Source organism: Eucyclogobius newberryi, unplaced genomic scaffold, assembly GCF_026437365.1.
Source record: "Eucyclogobius newberryi isolate DKJ021-1_F unplaced genomic scaffold, fEucNew1.0.hap1 SCAF_9, whole genome shotgun sequence".
Lineage (NCBI taxonomy): Eukaryota > Metazoa > Chordata > Actinopteri > Gobiiformes > Gobiidae > Eucyclogobius > Eucyclogobius newberryi.
The window spans coordinates 35325229-35348134 of NW_027316532.1; the positions used below are offsets into that span (position 1 = coordinate 35325229).

Here is a 22906-nt window from a genome sequence, read left to right on the forward strand (position 1 = left end):
TTTATTTATTTTTTCTTATTTTTGAAACGTAATTGAAAGGTGTGTACTTATTTTTACATCTACATAAATGACTAAAAAACGTATATATAAATAACATATCACATAATATCGCTTACAATTCTACTCTTCTAAACAAAAATAGGCCCAGTTAAGATGCAGTTTGTATCCCCACTGCAGTCCACACATTTGATGGTGACACATTTACAGAAACACAAATAAAACGTGGGCGTGTTGGTTTTGGTTTTGGTCGAGCTACTTCCTGTTTACGCTGCAGCGTGATGACGTCATGAAACGTACCTGTACGTCTCGCCGCCTCTCTACCTGTCGTCCGAAAGATTTAACAGCATAAAAACTTTTGTTAAGTCGAGACATTTTGACCAAGCAAGGAACAGAGGCAGAAAACTTTGACGCGAGATAATCGGTCTTCTAGTTTTGTTCGACTAAACCAAAGAGGATCTCAAAAGCGGAAGTTCACAGGTAAAATCTCACTCTTTTGTGTATGAAGCTAAGGCGTATCCCACGATAACAGCCAATATGCTTATTAATATCCCACATACGCAATGATTTCTACAACTACAGAATATAATTTATCTTGGAGCCTGGTTTTGACATGGACATGAAACATTAAATGTTTGTTTGATAATTGGTATGTTAATTTGAAGCTGTGATGCTAGCTTTGGTCATTTAGTGTATAAGGCCTTGTTGTGGGCCAGTCTTTTTTGTTTACATTCTGTATTATACTTTGTTGTTCTGTGAAAATAGTAGCACAGGCTTTTGGTACATTCTGTTGTTATTTTACATAGTTGGATCTGATATTATTTCTGTTGGATGAATGGATCAAAATTATAGGCTAGTGTAAAAAAGGTTATACAATTATAATTGCGGTGAACAATATGTCAAAATATAGATAGTATTGTGAATGTTGTTTTTAATGTATGCAATATGTGAATGTCAAGTATATTGTTTTATTGTAAAAATGCTTCCAAAAGAGTTGATTAATCATAAAAATGAAAACAAGTTTATGTTTCAAATGTGGGAACTTACAGACATCTCCCATTGTAAACTGTTTAAAGACATGTTTTAGCACATTTCTGTTGGGATGACATAATATCATTATCAGGATTCCCCGCATATATTGTGTTTGTGTTGTTTGTGCACCCTGTGTAGTTGTCAGCTGCTCTAAGCTCCACTCTCCTTCACCTCTTGTCAGTCTGGTTCTGCCACGCTCACAAGTTTCTGCTTGCCTGATGGAGCATTTCACAACAGTTTCGACTCTACATTCCCAAACCATCTACAGTAAATGCACTTGGCATATGCCTTTACCCCAGTTATTTACACATTGTTAATTTATCTTTTCATCCAGTTGGACAAATATTGTTACAGCATGTTACATAAACCACTTCCTACAAATTACCTTAAAGCATACTAAAGGCATCTATACATTATGACTTAAAAGCCTGTGCGTTATTGTTGCATTGTGTGTCCGACACGCGACAGTGTAAGTTACATGCTCGGTTGCCTTCCAGGTTGTCCACAGATGTTGGTGTTCATTGCATTTGTGTACTTGTACTGCTTAACAAAACCATTATATGAAAAGTTATACTGCTAGTCTTTCTATGCTTTGCTGGTTGCCTTTCACATTTAGACTTATCCATTTTCTTCTCGCGTTTGACGTTTGCAAGCTCAAATAACAACTGCTTGATGTTATCGCATTATATTTCATTTAAACAACCAGATTTTTCAGTAATAATCCTGAATCATCATCATCATAGATTAGTAACTAAAGGTGAATCAAATACTTTGTTCTCATCATGACATAAACATCCAGATAAAAACATTACATTTGGAATTAAAATTGTCAAATGATTACGGTTATATTCTCGACTAGCCGAATATTCTTGACATCCCTTCTTCACTTTTGTTGCCTACTTTGCCCTCAATTCTGTATGTTTTCAGTTTGTAATCTACCTTTTCTCTTCAACAAACAAGCAAGCCCATAATGCCGTTTGTGAACTTGGTCCTTGATTGCCATATTTGCTCTCCACAACCTCCAGCATTAGTCAGAGTGCAGAGCTAAAATATTTGTTTGCATAATTATTAATGTGAATTCTCTTCACAGTACAAACTATGACAAACTGAGAGCTGCTCCCGATTCCTGTACTTTGTAACTATCCCACTGTTAATCTGTTTTGTTTGTTTGTTAAACTCACAAAAAGCTCTTGTCTTCTTCTCTGCACCGCTGTGGCTGAAGTTTATTCTGGCTCCTCTCGTTAATATTTGTTGGGTTGGCATTTGGTCATTGCTTAGTAAAAGAATGTCAGCAATGCAGTGGACGGACGCCATCTGTATTCAGGCAGAGAAACGTTGAGACAAAGAACAAAAACACTAAAAACAGAAATAACGATCGGCACTGAAGTTGAATCAGGTCAAATTTCTTGGATTTATTTGATTGTGAGGAAAATATAAGCGCGTAAAAGAAAAAATGACAGATTTTAGTTATACGGTCCATTTGAGTGTCTTTTCCCCTCATCTTTTTGTCAACTATATAATTGAATACATTTTAATGATATGTTTGATAATTGTAATGTTTTTGTTCTACCGCGGGGTAATAAGGTTATGTTCTGTGTCGTGTCGCCTTTACAGCAGCACACTTGACCTTTTACACTGGGTTGTATTAGGATTGACCCAGACGTAGTGGGCAGTAGCGTGTTTACCTGCAAGAGGGCACGTCTGGCTAAGTGTTTGTTTAGTAACAGTAGTAGGTCTTGGCTCTAGTGGCCTCGCACGCATGAATAATGCAGCAGCAGAGGAACAGTCACCAGCACCAGCTGTTCAGGCCATTCACCCAACATCTGCTGCCGTCTGGACATTCACATTTATAACAGTCTCTCTGAGCAGCTCTGGAGCTCTGACTGATTTATATGAACAATAACCCATCTGTTTAAGCCTATATCTTTATTAGGCAACTCCAAAACTCTTCACTTATGTCCGATTTTCCCCAATACCATCATTACTAAAGTGGCAGGGTTAATGAACTATATCGCTTATTGGCAGTGGGCTCCATCCTTTGTCAAAAACTCAAAAAATCAACATTTGAAACTTTGAAGCTGACATTTATTACTGATGTTAAAATGGTTGAAACAAGTTAACCGATTAATCGCAACTAATGTACTAATTTAGTGACTGATTAATCGTCGTATGAACTTGTGGAGAGAGTAGATTTTATGAGGAATTACAAAATGACACAGGAAAGAAGAGGAAAAAACTTATTTAGTAGTTGAAGATCTACTATATAGTTCCGTTCATGTTCTCTTGTAGCATTTGTTAAGGTTAATTTCGGACAAATTTGACTAAAAAATCTCCTATTCGCTCGTTCAATGATTCCCAGAATAATCTATTACAAAAAGATGATTTTCTATTGACAATATTTAGAACTTCAAAGCACTAAAAGAAACCCAGCAGACCTTTAAAGCAATACATCACATTCTATTACATTATGATTCAACTAACTAATCCTTGTATGGAGTAGTAATTATCTTCTGTTTTGTCTTTAATGGTAATCTCCAACATGAGCGTGCTTTTGGATGCTTGTGTTTGTGCTTTGAGATAGTTGTATTTGTTTAGGCGGGGCGCTGATAACCGAGGTGTGTCTTCTAGTTTGCGCTCCACAAGAATCCACTCCGAAACCCACCCGACCAATGAAGTCCTCCTTTGTCCCGGCCGCAGCTATTTCCTGCTGGTAAAAACTGTAACTTTGGAGTGAAGGAACCCGAACAGCTTTACTCTGAGCAAGCACAGGCCTCCAGTGCAGCAAACAGGGCGTCAATTATTAACCGGCCCCAGCTCTCATTCCCAACTCGTTTCCATAGCACTGAGCACAGAAACTTAGCCATGCAGTCTGCAACCTGCTGCTGCTGCCGACCACGCACAAACACACACACCTCTGAAGAGACTGGGCCTGGGACGCTTTAGGAGGATCTTCTGGACACTTTATGTGGAGCGGGGACATTTCTTTGAATTCTTTTAACTTTAACACTCATTTGTGGATGTAAATGTGCATATTTCTCTGGACTGAACCATGTTAAAAAGTCTACTGACACTGACGATGGCTGTTCCAGAAGAGTTGACCGCTGTAACGCTGAATTATTTTTGAATTGGGAATCTTTTCTGCCTCTTTTACCCATGGATTTTGAGTGACACATTGCCGGACATATCGTGAGTTTGTTAAACAGAAGGAAGTATCTGTCGTCATAATGAATCTTGCTTCGAGGATCAAACTCATGAAACATTTTGGCTCAGTCCCGCCAGACACTCGGCCCCCTCTGCTGGTGGTCCCTCCTGTAAGTGAAGCATTTACTGTAGAAATTGTCTTTTTATTTACTGTTTTATCCGCACTAATAGCCAGAATGCATGACTTTATACAGCCAAATGTTGCCAATGACACAACAAATTGGACAATACTATATTTACTATTCTATTTGAAATTTTAAAGCTGATTTTACCTTTTTTTTTTGTAGAAGGCGAGTGTGGAAAAGTCTCGTGTAACCCTTCAATGTGGTTTGCATGGTTGTCTTGCTGCGTAAATGCAAAACCTTTTTTGGTTTTACATTTCCGTGTAAGACTAATATGTTAGAGATTTTCTGCAGTATAGATTTCAACTTTTTACTCAAACAATAACAATGTGTGTCTATGTGTAATTATATGGTGCGAACTCTCTCGGACCCTTTATGCTTTTCAGGCAGTTTGATCATTACTGAACTGGTCAACAATTAACTTTTACTGATTGAATAGTCGCAGAGGTATAACAGTGTTTAGAGACGTATAGAGTTCATTTAGTGCCAAGGAAATCATGTTTTGACTTTATTACACAGTTCTTTTCTGATCATTAGCCGGAGGAGAAGCAGAAGTATGATTTTATCAATTCTGTTTCATTTATTGGAGCCCCCAAAGTCTCCATTAATGAGAAAATCTAGGCATTTCTCCACTGTTGAGGCTTTTCTTTAGTATATGCTGTGCTTTCAAAGTTTATTCAAACATCAAAATCTGAATAAATACATTATCCGTAGCTAAAAAAAAACATTTAGTGAAAGATGAGCCACCACTAATCATTTATTTCCTTCTTGAAAGTAAGGAACTCATTTCAAATTCCCCATCCTGACATTCCCATGATGCCCCAGTGCCTCCTTTATCAGTCTACATACTTTTGGGTAATTACCGCTCGTATTTAAGGAACCCAGCGTTGTCGTCCTTACGTCCACATGTCCTGAGCGAAGGCCGGGACAGGTCTACCTTAACTCTAGTGTTCATTAAACTGGCACTGAAGCACAGAGTGGGCAAAGGCTGATGTGGGCGGAGTTCTGCAGGTGAAATAATCCCCCCGAGACACTGTTTTTCCTCTCCGCTGGGCTGCTAACGCTACAGGCTCAGATTACACCTAATCCTTTGCAGAAGATATTGGGTTTCTTCTGGTTGGACATCAAGTATGCACAGATGAGATGAGAGGAAGAGCGAGTGTTGGATTACTGTGATTGTTTGGGTTCTGGACATGTTTTATGGATTATTATTATTATAAGAAGGCGTTGGTTCAGTGAAGACTGAGGCCACAGGTGTTTTTGTCCTCGGAGATCCCAAAGGAGGAGAATGGAAGTAAGATTCAAAGATCATGTGGTGAGTGCAGCTGTTACAAAGTCAAAGAAAATGTACAACTGGCTCTATTTGTATACAAATGATCAATAATGCGGTTTAGATGGGAGAAGAGAACATTTACCTGTTTCGTTGTTGCAAATCAAAGTAAAAGAACCACTGTAGAACCACAAAATTTACATGAAAAATAAATGTTTGAATATAATATTATTCAAATATACTTACATTTAAGATAGGATTTGCTCTTGACCTTGTTTTAATCATTGGACTGATTTGAACTTAACCATTTGTTTTCTCAAGAAAGTCCCAACTTGGTCTTAGATAAACTCATGAATAATGGTGTTATGAAATCTTTTTGTTATGAAATCTTTTTGTAGTAAGAGTAGACTGAGACAATAGCCTTAAATAATAATAGCTAGACCTGGTATTTACCGGTACATAGAGTGTTCATTAGTAGATCTAGTGCCTATAGTTGTAATAAGATAAGATAAGATATTCCTTTATTGTCCCACATGGGGAAATTTCATTGGTGCAACGCAGGTAGATACAAAGGTAGATACAGAAGAACAGATCACTTATAGGAAGTCTGAAAAACACTTTCAGTAGAAGATCTCCTATAAATAAATAAAAACTCCCATAGACAAATAAATAAATAAATAAATACCATTGCATGTGATCCCGACAGTAATTGCACATGAATATGTGTCACGACAGCACATAGATTGCACATGTGAGACTAACTACTTTTAAAGGCAATTTTCACTAAGTTATTAGTTTGTAAATCACACAAACGAACTAACTAAATCATGGTATAGTCTCCATATGTTCATTCGGTCAAAACACAAGGCCTTTATCTGAAGTCCTGGCTTTATTTGAGAAAGCAGGTCGATGGGTGGTTCCTCTGGTTCATCATTAACTCTGAGGTGGCCTTCTGTTCACAAATAACACTCACTGTAACATGATGGGGTCAGACTAAAGATTTATGTGATGATATCTCAAGCAAACTGTGTCAACTATGTCATTATGTCAGAAAATAAATATAAATATAGCCGCAAGCGGCAATGATCGGCCCTCGCCACGCCGCCGCCACACCGCCGCCACGCCGCAAGAGGAGGGGGCGCTAACGCGCCCCAATTGTCCTTTTATTACGCCTACTGCTGAATCTGTGACGCTGTCACATCTTCTCCCCTTTGTTTTACCATCAAAAAGCTATTTTATTTTGAATTATTGGCAAAATGTGCGGCTTTGCCGCACAGACACCGTGACTCTTTGAATGAAAATGTGGATAACTTTTGATGGTCCACCCCTGAAGATGAGTCTCACCAAATTTCAGGTTAATAGGGCTGACGCCCTGGGAGGAGTTTGTGAAAGTCTAAAGTGTAAACATGTTCTGGCGATTTCCCCATTGGAATAACATGAAAGGTTTCGGTCATCGTTACGGCAACGCCATAACAATTATGACATGGGTCTCATTGACTTTTTTGATGGGGATGCTAAAATTGAGTTGTGTGTCAAATTTCATATAATTTCGCAAAACTAAACATTTAACCTCCATATAAAATCTGTAGGGGGCGCTGTGGCGCCAAATGAATTTATTTCACTTCAAGTAGGTTTAGGGCAAAGAGTTTAACAACTGATTCTAATTTGACGCAATTCGGACTTTATCTGCGCAAACGGCAGAAATTTTAAATATGGGAGATTTCTGAAATTCTAGCTACAGTTTGCGGCTTCGCCGCACAGAGACCGTGAGAGGTATCAATGTAATTTGGATAACTTTTGATGTCCCACTCCTCAGTAGCATTTTCACCAAATTTCAGCTTTTTAGGGCCAACGCCCTGGGAGGAGTTCGTAAAAGTACGACGTTTGGAAAAACTCCGAAGTCATGTTTAGCCATTTTTGAAGCAATATGGCCGACATTTGGTTGGGCGGACGGCGTTGCCGTAATAATATTTTTTACTTCTCTTGTCACCATCTACCTCTGCGCCAAATTTCATGATTCTACGATCAGATTTTTTTTGGGTCATTTCCCATCTCTCAATGCATTTTTGGTACATTTGGGGGCGCTGACGCGCCAATTTTTTTTATTTTAGAAAAGGGAAATAGCCAGAATGTAGAGAGGCACGATTTTTAGAGGTGTGAACATTTTTGTGACTTTTCGTCAATGTTCACTGGGTGAAAAATAGGGGGGTTGGTCCCGAGAAGAAGAAGAAGAAAGAATAATATTCCGATGCGAAAACAATGTTTCCCATTTTTCAAATATCATAAACTATACATTTTCGGAAAGCGCTCGCGCTTTCCTACCTCATGGTGTGGGTCCCTGGTCACTGACGGGTACTTTCGTTAATTTTGAGTGGGCTCCGCCCACTTTGTGTTTTTGGCCCTCTATACAGTAATAATGTTAAATTTTTGCATTACATGCTTATATGCACGGAACATGCAAGAGATGGGGAACGTATTCGTGAGCTACTTAGCGCAAATGAGTGCGCACTTTTGCACGGGCTTCGCCCGTTTACAACGGTAATGTTCCATTTTCCTACTACTAATTAGTATGCACGGGGCGTGCATGAGTGAAGGAGTGCGTTAGTGAGTGTTTGGAAGTGGGCGAGCGCTTCGCGCTCGATTTCGTGCGCACTACGTGCGCACTTTCGCAGCCGTGCTTCGCACGGCCTTACGAGATTAATAGGCCTCTCGCCAGCTTGTGGCGCTCGGGCCTAATTATAATTAAATAAAATTACCTTCAAATTGTGTGCTTCATTTAGATCATTGTTGGTTTGGAATTTAGTTGCCAGTTTAAGAGATGTGCAACTTTGCAAATATGCACATTTTTACTGGTTTCTTACACTTGAGATTGCAACATGGAAGAATCGTCATCATATGTGGTAGGGATGTCAAAATGATTAAGTTAATCAATAATCGTGATTATTTGGGTCACAATATAATCGTTAAAACCAGAAAATAATAATCGGGACAATTTTAGAGGCAAAATTAAGTATTTTTAGTTCCATCTATAGTCCTTGAAACAAACCTAAAATGTAAATATTCATTTATTTCAGCAACAGTGTGTATTAATAAACATTTCTGTAAATATGCCGGGGGTTTTGACAAGCAAGGATTTTACATAGATGTTTCTTTTAGTAAGTTGCCGGTCACAAACTGAAGGAACATGTTAATCCACAGGAATGAAAGAAAATTAACTATTTCCCTGTTGTTTAGTCACATTCTTAATAAACATGAATAATTGTTTTTTCTCTCAATAATCTTCACACTAAAATTGTGGCATACCTAGTGTGTGGGTGTGACAAGTCTGAATTTTGGCAAAGACTTAACCTTTGCTTGTTTACTTGCACAAATAGTCACTGCGGGGCCTAAATATACCAGTTTGTAATTTAAATAAACACAGATCCTTCTTCCCCTGAGCTTTTGGCCCAGCCGGCTTTACCCGCTCAAGCTATAAATTCCTCTTCACAATGAACTACGCTGTCGGCCTTGGTGCTCAACCCCCTTTTTATTGTATGTGACTGTAACTGGCCTCGGGTGCAGTTTCCTTATCGCCTCCACAGGGACACTGGCCCCTCCTCCACACATGTAGCCCCTCCCCCCCACACACCGGTCAGGCAGGACAGGTGAGAGCATGTACTACAGGTTAGGAGTACACATATTTTAAGACTTGGATTAGGAACCACCATCCTCCTTGTAAGCGGATAATGGCACTATACTGTATTAATGCAGTGGTTTGTGGGATTTTACTCATTTTCTGACTTTCTCTTTTCAGAAACCAGGCATGGAGGAGCTGACAATATGGGAGCAACACACAATAACATTAGCCAAAGTAAGTCCACACTCAAATATGTCATTGATTTGCTTAGTCCTGGTAGAGCAGGTTAGTTTTTAGTCTAGATTTAGTTGTTAAATTAATGTTGTTTTGTTGGTAAGCTGCTCTTTTGTGATCCTTCAAATGTAAATGTAAGCCTACCACTTAAACAATATATACCAAATGAATTCATGTAATAATGTTCTTTTAATGATTGGTTGCTGTCTGAGCTGTAGCTTGATAAAACAGAGGGTTGTCATTGTTCTCTGGGACCATTGTCAAAGTCTTGGCGCTCGTTTGGTTTGGGAGGAATGCACAGGGACACACCCTTCACCTTTATGCTGGAGGAATGTGTCACTGTCACTACTAGTACTACTAGTACAGCTTACTGCAGGGGTGGAATATTGTATTGTGAATAAGCAAATATGTATTAAATTTCAGCTCGGCATATAACAAATATTTTCTTATTCTTGATGTGAAATTCCTAAATAGTATTCCAAGTACTGTTTTATTTTATTGAACATGAACATTATCTTTGAAAACATTTGGAAACATGGGCTACTCCATTACTTTTAGATTTTGTCTTTTTACTCTCTGGCCTTGGAAGAAAAAAGTGCTTCATCGTTGCTTCATTCCTTAATGGAAACATAAACTTGAACTCGTATCGTGCATCTCTACCTCATACTTCTCCCTGACCTTTTCTGCACGGCTTCTTCATAGTCTATTTGATCATCTTCTGAACTGTCTTACTGTTACTTGTTAGGATCCCAAAGTGGGGTTTGGTTTCGCCCTGTCGGGAGGGAAGGACAAGCCTCACCCGGAGACCGGCGACACAGCAGTGACGATCTCAGACGTGCTGCCCAACGGTCCAGCCATCGGACGACTGTTGTGAGTATTTACATCTCGCAGGCAGTGGATGGATGAAGTAGAAGTCTGCACAGCACTAAACCTTAACTCTCCTGTACTTTGCAGCACCAAGGACCAGGTTGTCATGGTAAATGGAGTGTCAATGGAGAACACGTACTCCCACTACACCATTCAGATTCTCAAGACGTGTGGCAAAACGACTAACATTGTGAGTACAAGGAAAATTAGAGGACTAGATTAAAACTGTATTGATTAGGGTTGTCAAAAGTATTAAAAATCTTTTGACAACCCCAAAAATGTGACAACTACTAAAATTAGTATCAAAACTAGATCACGTCGACAGGACAAAAGTTTACCAGCTATAAGACCACAGCCTGTGGTCTAAAAAGATATATTTTCTTGTTGTTGCCTAGTCCTTAGTACGTACCTCTTTCCCAGACGGTAAAGCGCCCCAGAAAGATCCAGATCCCAGCCACTACCTCCAGACCGAGCAGAGCCGCGTCCCACTCCAACCTGCTGGAAAGCGACGCCCCCCGGAAGCCGCGGAGGTACTCGGACGGCAGCGACAACCGCGAGTACAACCGGTACCGCTCCAGGGCTCGCAGCTCCTCTCCCGACCGCAACGGACACAACACAATGCCCCTCATGTCCACCGGGTACAAGAGACTGCCCCACGGAGTCACGGAGAAGCCCATCAGGACGACTCTGGTCAAGAAGAGGATCACTGATGGTGACGGAACGCTGATGCCAAATTAAAATGATGGTTAAAAACACTCTTTGGTCTAATATAATCTTATGTTGTGTCTTTAGAATATGGACTGAAGTTGGGAAGTCAGATTTTCATCAAGCACATGACGGACACCGGGCTGGCTGCAAAGGAGGGCACTCTACAAGAAGGAGACCTAATACTCAAAGTAATTCAGTTCTTCTTCTTTAAAGTGGTCAAAATGAGCAATAGAAAAATAAAAAGGCAAGTTCACAACCATCTTAGCCATTTTCTCCTTGAATATTTTTATAACTACTGAGTCATTGTCAGCCAGAGTTGACCTATGAATAATTTGGGCTAAACTAACTTAATTACATTAATAAAACCATATAAAGTATGTTTGTTGCTTGATTTTCTCTTTCAGATTAATGGTATGGTCACTGAGAACCTTTCGTTACTTGAGACCAAGCACCTGGTGGAGAAGAGCAGGGGTAAACTGACCATGACGGTGCTCAGAGACGACCGCAAGTTCCTGGTCAGTATTCCAGAGGTGGCGGACAGCGCCCCCAACAGCGAGGACGAGCGCAGACGGCGCAGCAGCTCCGACCTCGAGGGTAAGTCAAGGAACCAAAGAGTATTGCCCGTTTTTAGGAATAAGTGCCGCGAACGAATTTATTTAGGTGGTGTTTTGTTTGTCAGATATTTCCGACCTGGATGATGACCTACCCACACACAAACCACGCCCGCCCACGAGGGAGAAACGCACACGCAGGTAACACTCCTCCCACTGTCACGCCTTCGTTCAAATAAAACATGATTCACCAGTATCACTGTGGTTTCATTTTTTATCTTTGGAAATTCCTTTGGCCTGATATTGCAAATGAATGATACTTTAATCTGCTGATGTTGCCACAATACTGACTTTTTATTCCTTCTTCTTATGTTTTGTTTCAGGATTCGAGCTGAACAGCCTGTGGCACTGGCTCGTTCTCGGGATTCCTCACCGGTGCGCTCCACTTTACCCCGACCTCCTTTGAAAACCTATTCCCCACGTAGACGTAAGATCAAAATCGAATCAAACATATTACAAAATGTGTTACATTATGATGTGCTATAGTTTCATATGATCTTCTGTTGTCCAGCGCCGTCTGAATCCGAGTCGGACCGCAGCGCGTCTCCACCGCCAAGAAGACATACCCCAGACATGAGGGATAACTCCAGTAAATACAAGTAAGAACATACATTATGGCTAATACACGATTTGACCATCATTAATTGTAGGAATTCATTTTTCACACTGTATCAGCTACACATTGTTTCTAATGCAATTGTTTTTTTTTAAATTATTATTAAAGGACTTTATCTGGAATGTCGACGTTGCCCAACCCTAAATCCTCTCCTCTGGCCCCGTCCTGGAGCGTAGACAAACCTGCCTCTATCTCGTCCCGACCCCGTAAACCTGTGTCCGATTCGGACTCGGACCGCAGCGCCTCCCCCCCTCCCTCCAGACAGAGCTCCACACTGGATAGATACAAGTAATATGAGCAAAAAAGTGCAAAGTCACACAAACACAATAGACATCATCTTGGGTCTAATTATGTATTTATTTATTTAATGGGGACCGTGCATGTTAATGATCATCTGTTAAAGTTATTGTGTAAATATGCCAAATTAGAGCAAAAATTTCCACCTGTATATAAAATATTATACCCTCTTGGTTTTCCTCTCTGGGCTCCCTACATTTTTTACAAATATAATCTCTGTCCCTCCTTAAAGAAGATTATGTTTATTAGATTAAAATGTTCATAATTGTAAATGGCAATATTGGTTTGTAATAGAAACAGATCTATTGACTTCCTGTTCAAAATTGCAGAGCTGATAAGCTCCGCCTCTTCATAGTGACATTTGACTGTAACAAGCAGCAGATTGGGTCATTTATTTGGGTTTTTATTTCTGAAAAATGGTAGTGACATTTTAAACCCAACATGTATCACTCTCAAACTCAAGTCTGATACAGGATTACTCAAACATGCATGAATCAAACAAAATACAAATTTAAGTAAACTAATGATTAGGGAACACTGTTATAACAAGGTTGTAAGACGTTTACCTTTGTCACATTACCAACTCTCTCATTTTCTTGTCTTCCAGACCTCTTCCAGATCTGGCCTATTCAGGGATGAGCGCTTCACCCATCCCAGTTCGAAGTGAGCCCTATCGGAGGGTCAACTCCCCCATCAGAGCCCCTCCCCCAGGTTGGTACTCAAACTGCCCTGTTCAAATATCCTGGATTCACTGTAACTATATTTGCATACTTGTCTGTTGGCTGATGAACAGGTTTGACCGAGTTGGTGTTTTTTTCTTTTAGAATATTTTACTTAAATTTGGCCCAACAATGAAAATTAACGTCAATGTATCTTATATTTTTTTTGTCAGACAGGTTTGTCCAGTGAGATGTATTTACCTTGACAAGTTCCGGCTGCTATCTGCAAGCCATCTTCAGAACTGTCACTGGTCTTGGTCACTGGCCTGACCTGCCAGGACCACGCCTCAGGAAGTAACAACTAAATAAATGACACGTTACCACCAAGACCTGGGACAGTTCTGAAGATGCCTCACAGACCGCAGCCGAAACATCACACTCACAGTCTGACAAAAATAAATATTTATTTAGCTGTTTGATGATTACAATTAATTTATTACTGAGTTGTCTGAACATTTAGGTGTTTGTATTGCCCAAAAAAAATACCTGGAAAAACGTGCACTCTTACTGTGAGCAAATTCTGACCTTCAACCTGGTGCACCTTTTTAAAAAAACAAAGAAACATTGGTGTATGCCTCCATTTAGTTTATTTTTCTAGTTTGACTGATATGGTTTACTGCATTTTAACATTTAAACTTACCATAGAGGGTAAAAGTACTTAAACTTCTCTCCGTTTTTGTCACAGACTCTGATTCGGAGTCTGAGGAAAGCGTTGGTCGTCCTCAAAGGCAGAGCACCTCGTACAACCAGGACGCGTACAGCAAATACAGGTACACATGACCGGCCCCACCCCTCCCCAAAACACACCGCATCCTCTGGACTGGAGAGCTTTAGACTTTTCTTCTTTTTTTCATGTGTTTTTTGTGATTTTTATTATTTTATAATTTTGCTGTTATTAATTTGCATCCGTTTTGTTTACTTGTATCCAATGTTTGTGATTATGTTTGCCTTTGTTAAGCACTAAATAAAATGACTTCAAATAAACCCTGTCATGTATTTGTGCTGATCAAACTTGTAAATAAGACATTATAAACCGCAACAGTATCCATAATTGAGAGAAATCTGCATGTGTGGCACGGCATGTCGACATATAGAATCCATATGATCTTATATCATGAGGTAAAACTAATCCTAATGACATTTGATCAGTCACAAAGCGGTAACAGCGTAAGAGAGAGCATCCCTGGATGTACTCAGGTGAATATTCATCAATGATCATTATTTTCAGTCACAGGTGCCCCGCTCAAACCTGACTCAGATCTGTGTCTTCCCTCCCTCACTCCCGCCTCCCGCTCTTCTGTTTCAGAGTGCTCCCCGACGTCTCCGTGGAAACGCCCCTTTGGAGCAACCCCAGCGCCTCATCCAGCAACCCCCCACCCAAAGGTACCACCTCTGAAAACCTCCAGCACCACCATAGTGTCTATTGAGACTATGGTGGTGCTCATCTTATCCGATTTTATGTCTCTAATTAGACTTGACTATTATTTTTAGGGCTGCAACTAACAATTATTTTAGTACCAGTCAAGTAATTATATTTTTCAATTAGTCAAATTCTTATTTTTATGGATGTTTTTTTGGAACACTTTTTTTGCCACTGACTTTGTTCATACAGTATGGGTTTTTGAGTATGTATAGTCCAAATAACAATTACAATTATCAAAATACAACTACTGTAATCGACGATTGTCACAATTAGTAGTCCATTGGATGACAAATCCCTTATGCTGTACCCCAACAAAAACAGGACAATTAAATGGAAAGTGTAAAATATACATTACATACATACATTTTTACAATATCTGTTTGCAGTTCTGATAGTGCAAGGGAAAAGCAATTGTTAAGGCTGCGAATCCTGACCTTGATGCTCATGTATTTTTAATAATGGTCAATAAGAGGTCATGTTTTAAAAAGATGGATCTGTACATTTGAATATCATGTGTATTCTGTGTATTGTAGCAGCTTCCGAGACTGAATCAGAGGCCAGTTATGCAGCTGTGCCACGAGTAGAGTTGACCAAAAGTAACCGCTCCAACACTGCCAACAACCGATACAGGTGAAGCTTTTTTAAATGCACCTTTCCTCCACCAGCTATGGGTCTTCACTGTGGCCCTGGACAGAGAACATGTTTGGTGCAGCTGACAGACACACAATCTTGCACTTGGTTGTACTTTGGTCGTGACAAGATCTCATACCACAAGATCTCGCTGGATATAATTGCCTCTAGTTTGTTTTTTAAATGTATTGTATTACAGTTTTTATTCCCCCATGCGTTTACAAAGGAAAAGTATTAAATAAATACTGTTGCCAAAATTGTGAACTGAAGAAATTGAAGAACTCTAAAGAATAATAAATTATGTCAAAATCTTGTCTCGTGTCTCGTTCTCGTCGACCCAACATTTTATCTGTGTCTCGTCCCACCCCTGCTGTTGAAGTTTAGTCACCAGTTTATCTTCACAATGGACAAAAAGATAACAGGCGAGCCATGTACGAGCCGTCTCTGTGTAATTATGTCCTACACCTGTACTCCCACAATTTGGTTATTGGGGCAATTCAAAATGTACTTGAATAATGGTGAATTATTGAAGCTTCAGTTTACAGTGAGTTTGATCATTTACTTGTGTGTCATCAGTATATATTAAAACTGTAATACAATACATTTAAAAAAGGTATCCATATATTTAGAGGGAACTAGCCCAGTGTAGCTCTTTTGCGGGAATTGTTCATTTGCAGGTACAAGACAGTTATTTTGACATAAGTGATATTTCTGTATTACATAAAACCTCTCTGAACGTTTTGAAGAAAGCACCCGGGTGTAAATTGACACCGACAAGATTTCTGTGTATCTTCTCGAACACAAACACGGGTGCAAATTTACTGGTACAAGTGGTGCGTGTGACTGGAAATACAGTTGTAATTTGATCCTATAGACTCACCATTACAGCTGTCAAATGTGATTATAACAAAGTGTTTCTTCTTCCAGAGTCCTTCCTGAGTCCAGTGTAGTCGCAGTGAGACAGGAGGCACCTCAACGCGCCCCATCTCCCACCAGACCGCCCCCTGATGGTCAGTGTGATCATTACAAATGCACAATTCAAGTTCTTATTTCTATGTATAATTATAAATATTTTTTTGGATGATTTCTAATTCAGATTCATCGGAGTCAGATCAGCTTTTCCATCTTCGGCGTTCAGGTAGTTCTGAGCGTGAGGACAACCACCCCAGGTACTTTTATTATTGTACACTTTCCTTTTTTATATATTTATTATTATTTTCATTATTGTTGTTGTTTTGATATCCGACACTTTGCTCATACATGTGTTCTATTAATTAAATTCAGTGCTCGCGTTCCTAACAACAGAATAGGCACTGGCACGTCTGGCATTTCAGTGAAGAACCAAGAGCCACCAATCTACTGTAAGTCACTGTCAGCTTGTTTTTACACTTTAATATAAGTGTTTATTTGAGTTAATGTATTCCGCTATTCACAGCCAAGACTGCAGAGGAGCCCATCTACTTGCTACCGCCAGATTCCTATCCAGCCACAACACCAGGGTAAGTCTAATACATTATGAATGATCTCTGTTATTAGATATATTACATGTAGCTAACATTAGTATATGTGTTTCTCCGTTGCTCAGGTACAGCTCAGACGTTCGCACAGTGTCCTTCATGAAAGAGGGCAGTGTGGGGCTGAGGCTGGTTGGAGGAAACGATGTGGGGATCTTTGTGGGCGGAGTCCAACCCAACAGCCCCGCCTACGACCAGGGCATGAAGGAGGGTGACCAGATCATGCAGGTGAGGAGATACTCTTTTATTATACCATCAGCCATAACAATGATGGGAGAAACAAAACAGAGTCTTATTTATGTGACTTTATGGGGAGAGATATTATGCAGCAAGCATTTTGTCCTCAGGCAAGGCAAGTTTATTTGAAGAGCACAATTTGTACACAAGGCAATTCAAAGTGCTTGATACATCAGACAAATATGTTTGTAGAAGGAGAAATGTATTAAAGTCTAGCAATCAGCGAACTATCAAAAATAGTTGGACCTTCTCTTATAATGACAACACTACAAGAGACACATTTTGATGGTTAAAAAAATGACTGCTCAGTGGCTAGTGTGTGTAGTGTTATGCCACTGCACACTGATGTGTTGGGTTCAGAGTTTAAGGGGTTAGGGTTTAGTTCTACAAAAGGGTTTAGTTCTACAAAGGCAACATTTAACATGAAGGGAGGATGACCATTATGAATACATTTAGGTGAATAAAGTGGACTTTGGCCATTTCACACGGGAGGAAGCGGCCAACTTCCTTCTCAATATCAGGAGCGGAGAACGTGTGGAGATCGGCACACAGAATAAAATGGACCGTAAGTTTAAAAAAATTGTATCAATCTTATCTAAACTGTATTTCTATTATTTGTCTATAACGTATTCAATTTTTTGGTACAGTTTATAAAAAGATTGCAAAATCCAATCTGGGAGACAACTTCTACATCCGCACACATTATGACCATGAAGCCGAGGGTCCCATCGGCCTGAGCTTCTCCCGAGGAGAAGTGTTCAGAGTCGTGGACACAATGTACAAGGGGAAACTGGGCAGCTGGATGGCCATTCGAATGGGCAACGACCTGCACGAGCTGGACAAAGGCACCATCCCCAACCAGGCCAGGTATTCATGCTGTGTTCTCTTAAAATGTAACATTTTACTACTTATGACAATGTCAGGTAGAAGTAAAAGGACTCCACAAAACTACGCATAATACAGTTGATTATGTTGGAACACTTTACTTCTTTACATATGATGTTGATGATACATTATATCTTTCCTAATATAAAAAATGCATCTGAAAATGTAATTTGAATTCATTTTCAGAAACTTTTATTTGTAAGTAATAATTTGGCTTATCTTATTCTAGCGTCGAACAAGCATTAATTTGGTATATTTGACCAATTATTGCAATCATGAAGCCAGGAAAGATTTAGAACAATAAAATAGTATAATTCTTTTACATCTTGCAGGGCTGAGAAATTGGCTACTATGGAGCAGGCGCAGCGGGCCATTGGAGCCAGAACCAAGACCGAGTCTGGACCAAGAGCTGAGTTTTGGAAAATCCGGGGTCTTAGAGGAAACAAAAAGACAGAGAAAACCAGGCGGACGCGGGACGACCTGCTGCAGCTCACCATCCAGGGCAAATTCCCCGCATACGAGAGGGTCCTGCTCAGAGAAGGTTTGTGTTGTCCTCCAGGTAAAGGGATGAAAAGTTAGTAAAAATGTAAAAAGTAAGATTCATGAATTATGATTGTAAATGAAGCACTAGATCTATTCATTTATCTTTGAAAATTAGTGTAAAGATGTATAATTATTGTTTTATAATTATAATTATTATGCATTATACTGGTAAGGTATGAATTACTTTCTGATATTACCAGTATTTGTGTTAGTATTTGCAATTTAATTTCACATAAAGGTGTTACTGAGGAGTTATTTAGAGCAACATTGAACTTTCTGCGGAGGTTGTGTTCAGGAAATGTGCTCAACCTCTGTAATAAAGCTAAGAACATGGTGTCCCATCCTCTGAACCCGCAGTTTGAGCTTCTGCACTCTGGGAGGCGCTAGAGTCCCACTGGCAGCAAAGTCTGTTTTTAAAAGTACATCTTTTGTCCTCTGCACTGTGGGCATACTAATAAATATGTGAGCCACAGAAATGAACTGATAATTTATAATGCACTCAGAGATTGAAAAATTGTTAATATTGCAATTGTTGTTTGAAAATAGTCTCTGCATAGTCAAGACTTTGCATATCGCGTACAATTAAAATGACCTCAAAAAGAGAAAAAAATAAGGCTATAAAGTCATATTTCTGCCCTTTTATTCACGTTTTGTGCGATACTTGAACCTTAGTCAAGATATTTACTGGCACGCTTTAGAACATTACTGATGCATTCTTAAAATACTGAGTATTGTTATTGAGATACACCCAACCCCTAAATATACTCACTCAGGCTGCCACTACTTAACAATTAGACAATAAAGATATCCTATTCTATTTTTTACAGCAAATTTCAAACGGCCAATAGTCATTCTGGGACCTCTCAATGACATCGCAATGGAGAAGTTGGCACGGGAAATGCCTGATGACTATGAAGCGGCAGGTTAGTGCGCTCCATCTAGTACAGTTTACAGTCTTTGAAGGTGTAAACCAGGTTTTGTATCTGTGTAAAATGTATCTTTATAATGTGTTTATTACAGAGATGGTGCCTCGCAGTGGATCTGGAGACAGTGCCTCTACAGTCATTAAACTGGACACAGTGAGGAGAATAGCAGAGAAGGTGAGAATAAAAAAATATATATATTATATGTTTATTTTATGCTGCTAAGGATTAACTCCCACAAGCATTATTAAATTATAGTAAAATAAATAAAGATGCATCAAACACTTTTAATCTGTAAAGGGTTATTCATAATTTAACAATACTGTACATAATTTAGGTCAAATGCCCAATGTCACTTGTGTTAACTTTCAGGACAAGCACCCTCTGCTGGACATCACTCCAACTGCAATAGAGAGACTGAACTACATCCAGTATCACCCAATGGTGCTGTTCTTGGACCCTCACAGCCGAAAAGACGTTAAAGCCATGAGGCAAAAGTACAGCCCCAACTCCAGCAAGAGCTCCAGACGCCTCTACTCTCAGGCGCTCAAAGTCAGGAAGGACTGCAGTCACCTGTTCTCCGGTAATTACACTATACCTGGTTTAAAAATGTACTGAGCAACTTTACAGATCTCTTCTTGCAATCTAAGTATCAAGTCTGTCGGCTGGATTAGTTTTATTTTGGTATGGTCGTTTCTGTACTTAAATGCTTACAGTATTTGTTACTTTCTCATCTCTTTAAAAATAAGAATATAATCCCTGTATTTCTCAATTTCTCTCTAGCTCGTATTGATTTACAGCCGCACAATCATGTCTGGTATGAGGCCCTGAAAGATAAAATTCGTCATCAGCAGTCCAAACCTGTCTGGGTGTCTGAAGTCACGGTAAGAACCATTTTTACCATATTTTCCGCATTTGAAATCACTCCGGAGTATAAGTCGTACCAGCTAAAACATGCATAATAGAGAAGAGGGGGAAAAATTATATAAGTTGCACTGGAGCATAAGTCGTATTTTTTGGGGGGGAAATACAGTACACAAAATACACTAATATCCCGGAAGCCTGTCTCGTGTGCCGACATACCACGTAATCCTTCTTCTGGTTGTATTAGTTAACATAGGGCTGCCGACCTTGAGAGAAATTAAGCTCTACACAGACTAAAAAGCTGTTTTCAGGCCGCCCAGAGAATCGGTGCATTGTCGACTTGATGGTCACATGAACATTGGATATTTTACACAAATCAATCTACTTTATAGCATATTTTAGCGGTGAGACTTTTCCCTCGTTCTTCATTTAAACAAACTGAGTTCCCGCTGGAAGACTTTGAAGTGCACCATTGTGGCATAACAATCCGACCACAGAAGAAGAGTGAAGCGACTTCTTCATGATGCCTGTTACTGGTCGGGATTAAGTGGGCAGGGCGAGTGAAACCTCGTTAGTTAATGTGTTATAAACCAAAAAAGTACTCAATTGATTAACTTTGTCACCTTTTCCCTCCAAAGCTCAAATAATGTAATTAACAAAGTACAACAAAAAACGATTCAACACTAATCAAAAACACTAGTATAGCAGCAGTAGTAGGTATATTATAACTACAAATCACAATTGACACTCTATTGAGATTATCCTTACCTTATGCTGGATCGACACATTTTTATTCTTAAGCGTGACCTATTCTAAACTTGCTGTCCCTCTGTCTGTGAGCAGCTGGAGGCCGGTGGCGAGCAGGACCTGGATGCCCTGGACCAAACCACGTCGGACTACCTGAGTGCCGCCAGCGACCTGGAGGACACGGACGGAGAACCCTTCACCGACGACGCCTACACCGACAACGAGGAGCGAGAGGAGGCGTACCCCAGCCAGGACACCCCCCGAGCTCCACGCGGCTCCAGGGTGGCCGTCTCGGCGTTGGCCCGCTCCTCTGAACCTGCCTACCGGGACAGTCCCGTCATGGACCGTGATCAGTCCTCCGATATCAGCTCCCAGAGAGATCATAGAGAGATCCCACCCTTGATGCATATTCCTGACCCGAGAACCTACAGGCAGGAGGAGTACAGTCCCCCCGAAAGTCCAGCCGAGGAGGACGAAGCGGTTCAGCGCCGTTTTACGGACATGGACTTCAGTGCTTTGGATGTAGTTCAACCCAGAACACCCTCCGAGGGGCCGCCTGACTTTGTGGCCCCGGACCCGACCCGACAGAGGTACTTTGTGAACGAGCGGTCGGACGATGAAGAGGAGGAAGACCCGGAGAGTCCGCAGCTCGCCAGTCTGTCCACGATCGAGGAGAAACTGGACCAGGTATTTGAACTACACGAAAAGGATGCAGATGAAATGTGATTGAATAACATCTGACACTTATTACAATTTCGATGGGGCTACAAAAGATGGCAAGAGTTCAATCTAATCTTGTGCAAGAAGGGAAGCTGGGAGCTGCTTTTAATGCAGAGAAGACTCTATAATGTTTTTATCAGCTTTCAGAATAATTTTAGCCGTCGGTTTGTGTGTCAAACAAACAAAAACGCACTTCAGATTGTGAAATGGGGAAGCTGACAAGTGCATTCATGGGTTTTAGCTTTATAGGCAACATTTTGAGGACTGTTCACCATTCAAAAGATATAATATTAAATGGTTAATTGCAACAGCCTTAATTTTTCATCATTCTGAAACCCATGGACATACACCAGCCAGCTGCAGAGACAATAACTGACAATAACTGACAATAACAGACAATAACAGACAATAACAGACAATAACAGACAATAACAGACAGGTTTAACTCCAGCGACATTGACAGATGGGTCAAATGCAGAGGACAGATTTGCCCATGGAAACAACAAAGTCCATCACAAACTTAGCCAGCTGCCGTTGTCCTTCTAAATAAAGCTTCACGGCGCATCCATGAGCACGACACGATGTAAAAGTTGTACAGGCATAGTCACTAATGAGATTTATTTTGGATTACTTTTAACTTGTTTTAACTTGTTGTTTAGGGTGTTAAGGTTTGAAATAGTCAAATAATAAATCTATTTCTGTCCATTTCAAGGCACGTCAGGCAGAACCACAAGCACAACCAGAGGAGGAGAAGAAGAACCCAACATTCATCGTGTAAGTGAAAGAAAGATACTGCATGTACTTCTACTACTTGAGTACAGTATTTTAAAGTCAAATCTGTTTCTCTCATAGACTGACCCACCATCACGAGGCGGTTCAGTTCAGACGCACACAGATCCGAGGCAGCGACAGCTCGAATGAAGATGAGGATGTGGACAATGATGAAGACGAGACTGAAGACTTTGAATGGGGTCCAGCCACTGAACTATAGACACTAACAAAACGTGACAATTTCGGATATTTTCTCTCACTGAACAGCTGCGTGTTTCAAGATGAACTTTGAGGTGTACCGGTAGTTTTTCCATGGACAATCTAGTATAAATACATATGAATCTATAACATCATCGCAG

General features: G+C 40.1%; 2 protein-coding genes across 6 annotated transcripts in view; one reads left to right on the top strand and one right to left on the bottom strand.

Annotated features, from left to right (window-relative positions):
* The window catches only part of polr2eb (RNA polymerase II, I and III subunit E, b), a 311979-nt gene that overhangs the window by 273740 nt on the left and 15333 nt on the right, over positions 1-22906 (bottom strand). The window lies entirely within an intron of this gene.
* Positions 313-22771, top strand: tjp3 (tight junction protein 3). Of its 5 annotated transcripts, none has more exons than XM_072437840.1 (30): positions 313-477; positions 9416-9472; positions 10218-10342; positions 10427-10529; positions 10760-11051; positions 11132-11235; positions 11452-11641; positions 11727-11799; positions 11982-12085; positions 12170-12257; positions 12383-12562; positions 13179-13282; positions 13976-14060; positions 14597-14673; positions 15247-15343; positions 16271-16353; positions 16440-16512; positions 16628-16704; positions 16779-16842; positions 16929-17085; positions 17551-17659; positions 17742-17961; positions 18312-18520; positions 19350-19445; positions 19543-19622; positions 19818-20028; positions 20229-20329; positions 21153-21743; positions 22489-22550; positions 22629-22771. In XM_072437840.1, the coding sequence occupies exons 2-30, from the start codon at positions 9425-9427 to the stop codon at positions 22765-22767; spliced, it is 3942 nt and encodes a 1313-aa protein (XP_072293941.1). In that variant the 5' UTR covers positions 313-477; positions 9416-9424; the 3' UTR covers positions 22768-22771. The 5 variants fall into 5 exon arrangements, with proteins under 5 accessions (XP_072293941.1, XP_072293937.1, XP_072293939.1 ...); XM_072437836.1 differs by lacking the exon at positions 313-477 and adding an exon at positions 3969-4340; XM_072437838.1 differs by lacking the exon at positions 313-477 and adding an exon at positions 3969-4340 and having other exon boundaries at positions 15250-15343.

Excerpts from the sequence above, each read along its gene's own strand:
- tjp3 (XM_072437836.1), top strand. The coding sequence starts at position 4,254 with ATGAATCTTGCTTCGAGGATCAAACTCATGAAACATTTTGGCTCAGTC. Across the intron at positions 10,530-10,759 it reads GTGGCAAAACGACTAACATT|ACGGTAAAGCGCCCCAGAAA; the intron begins GTGAGTACAAGG and ends CCTCTTTCCCAG. Across the intron at positions 12,563-13,178 it reads TCCACACTGGATAGATACAA|ACCTCTTCCAGATCTGGCCT; the intron begins GTAATATGAGCA and ends CTTGTCTTCCAG.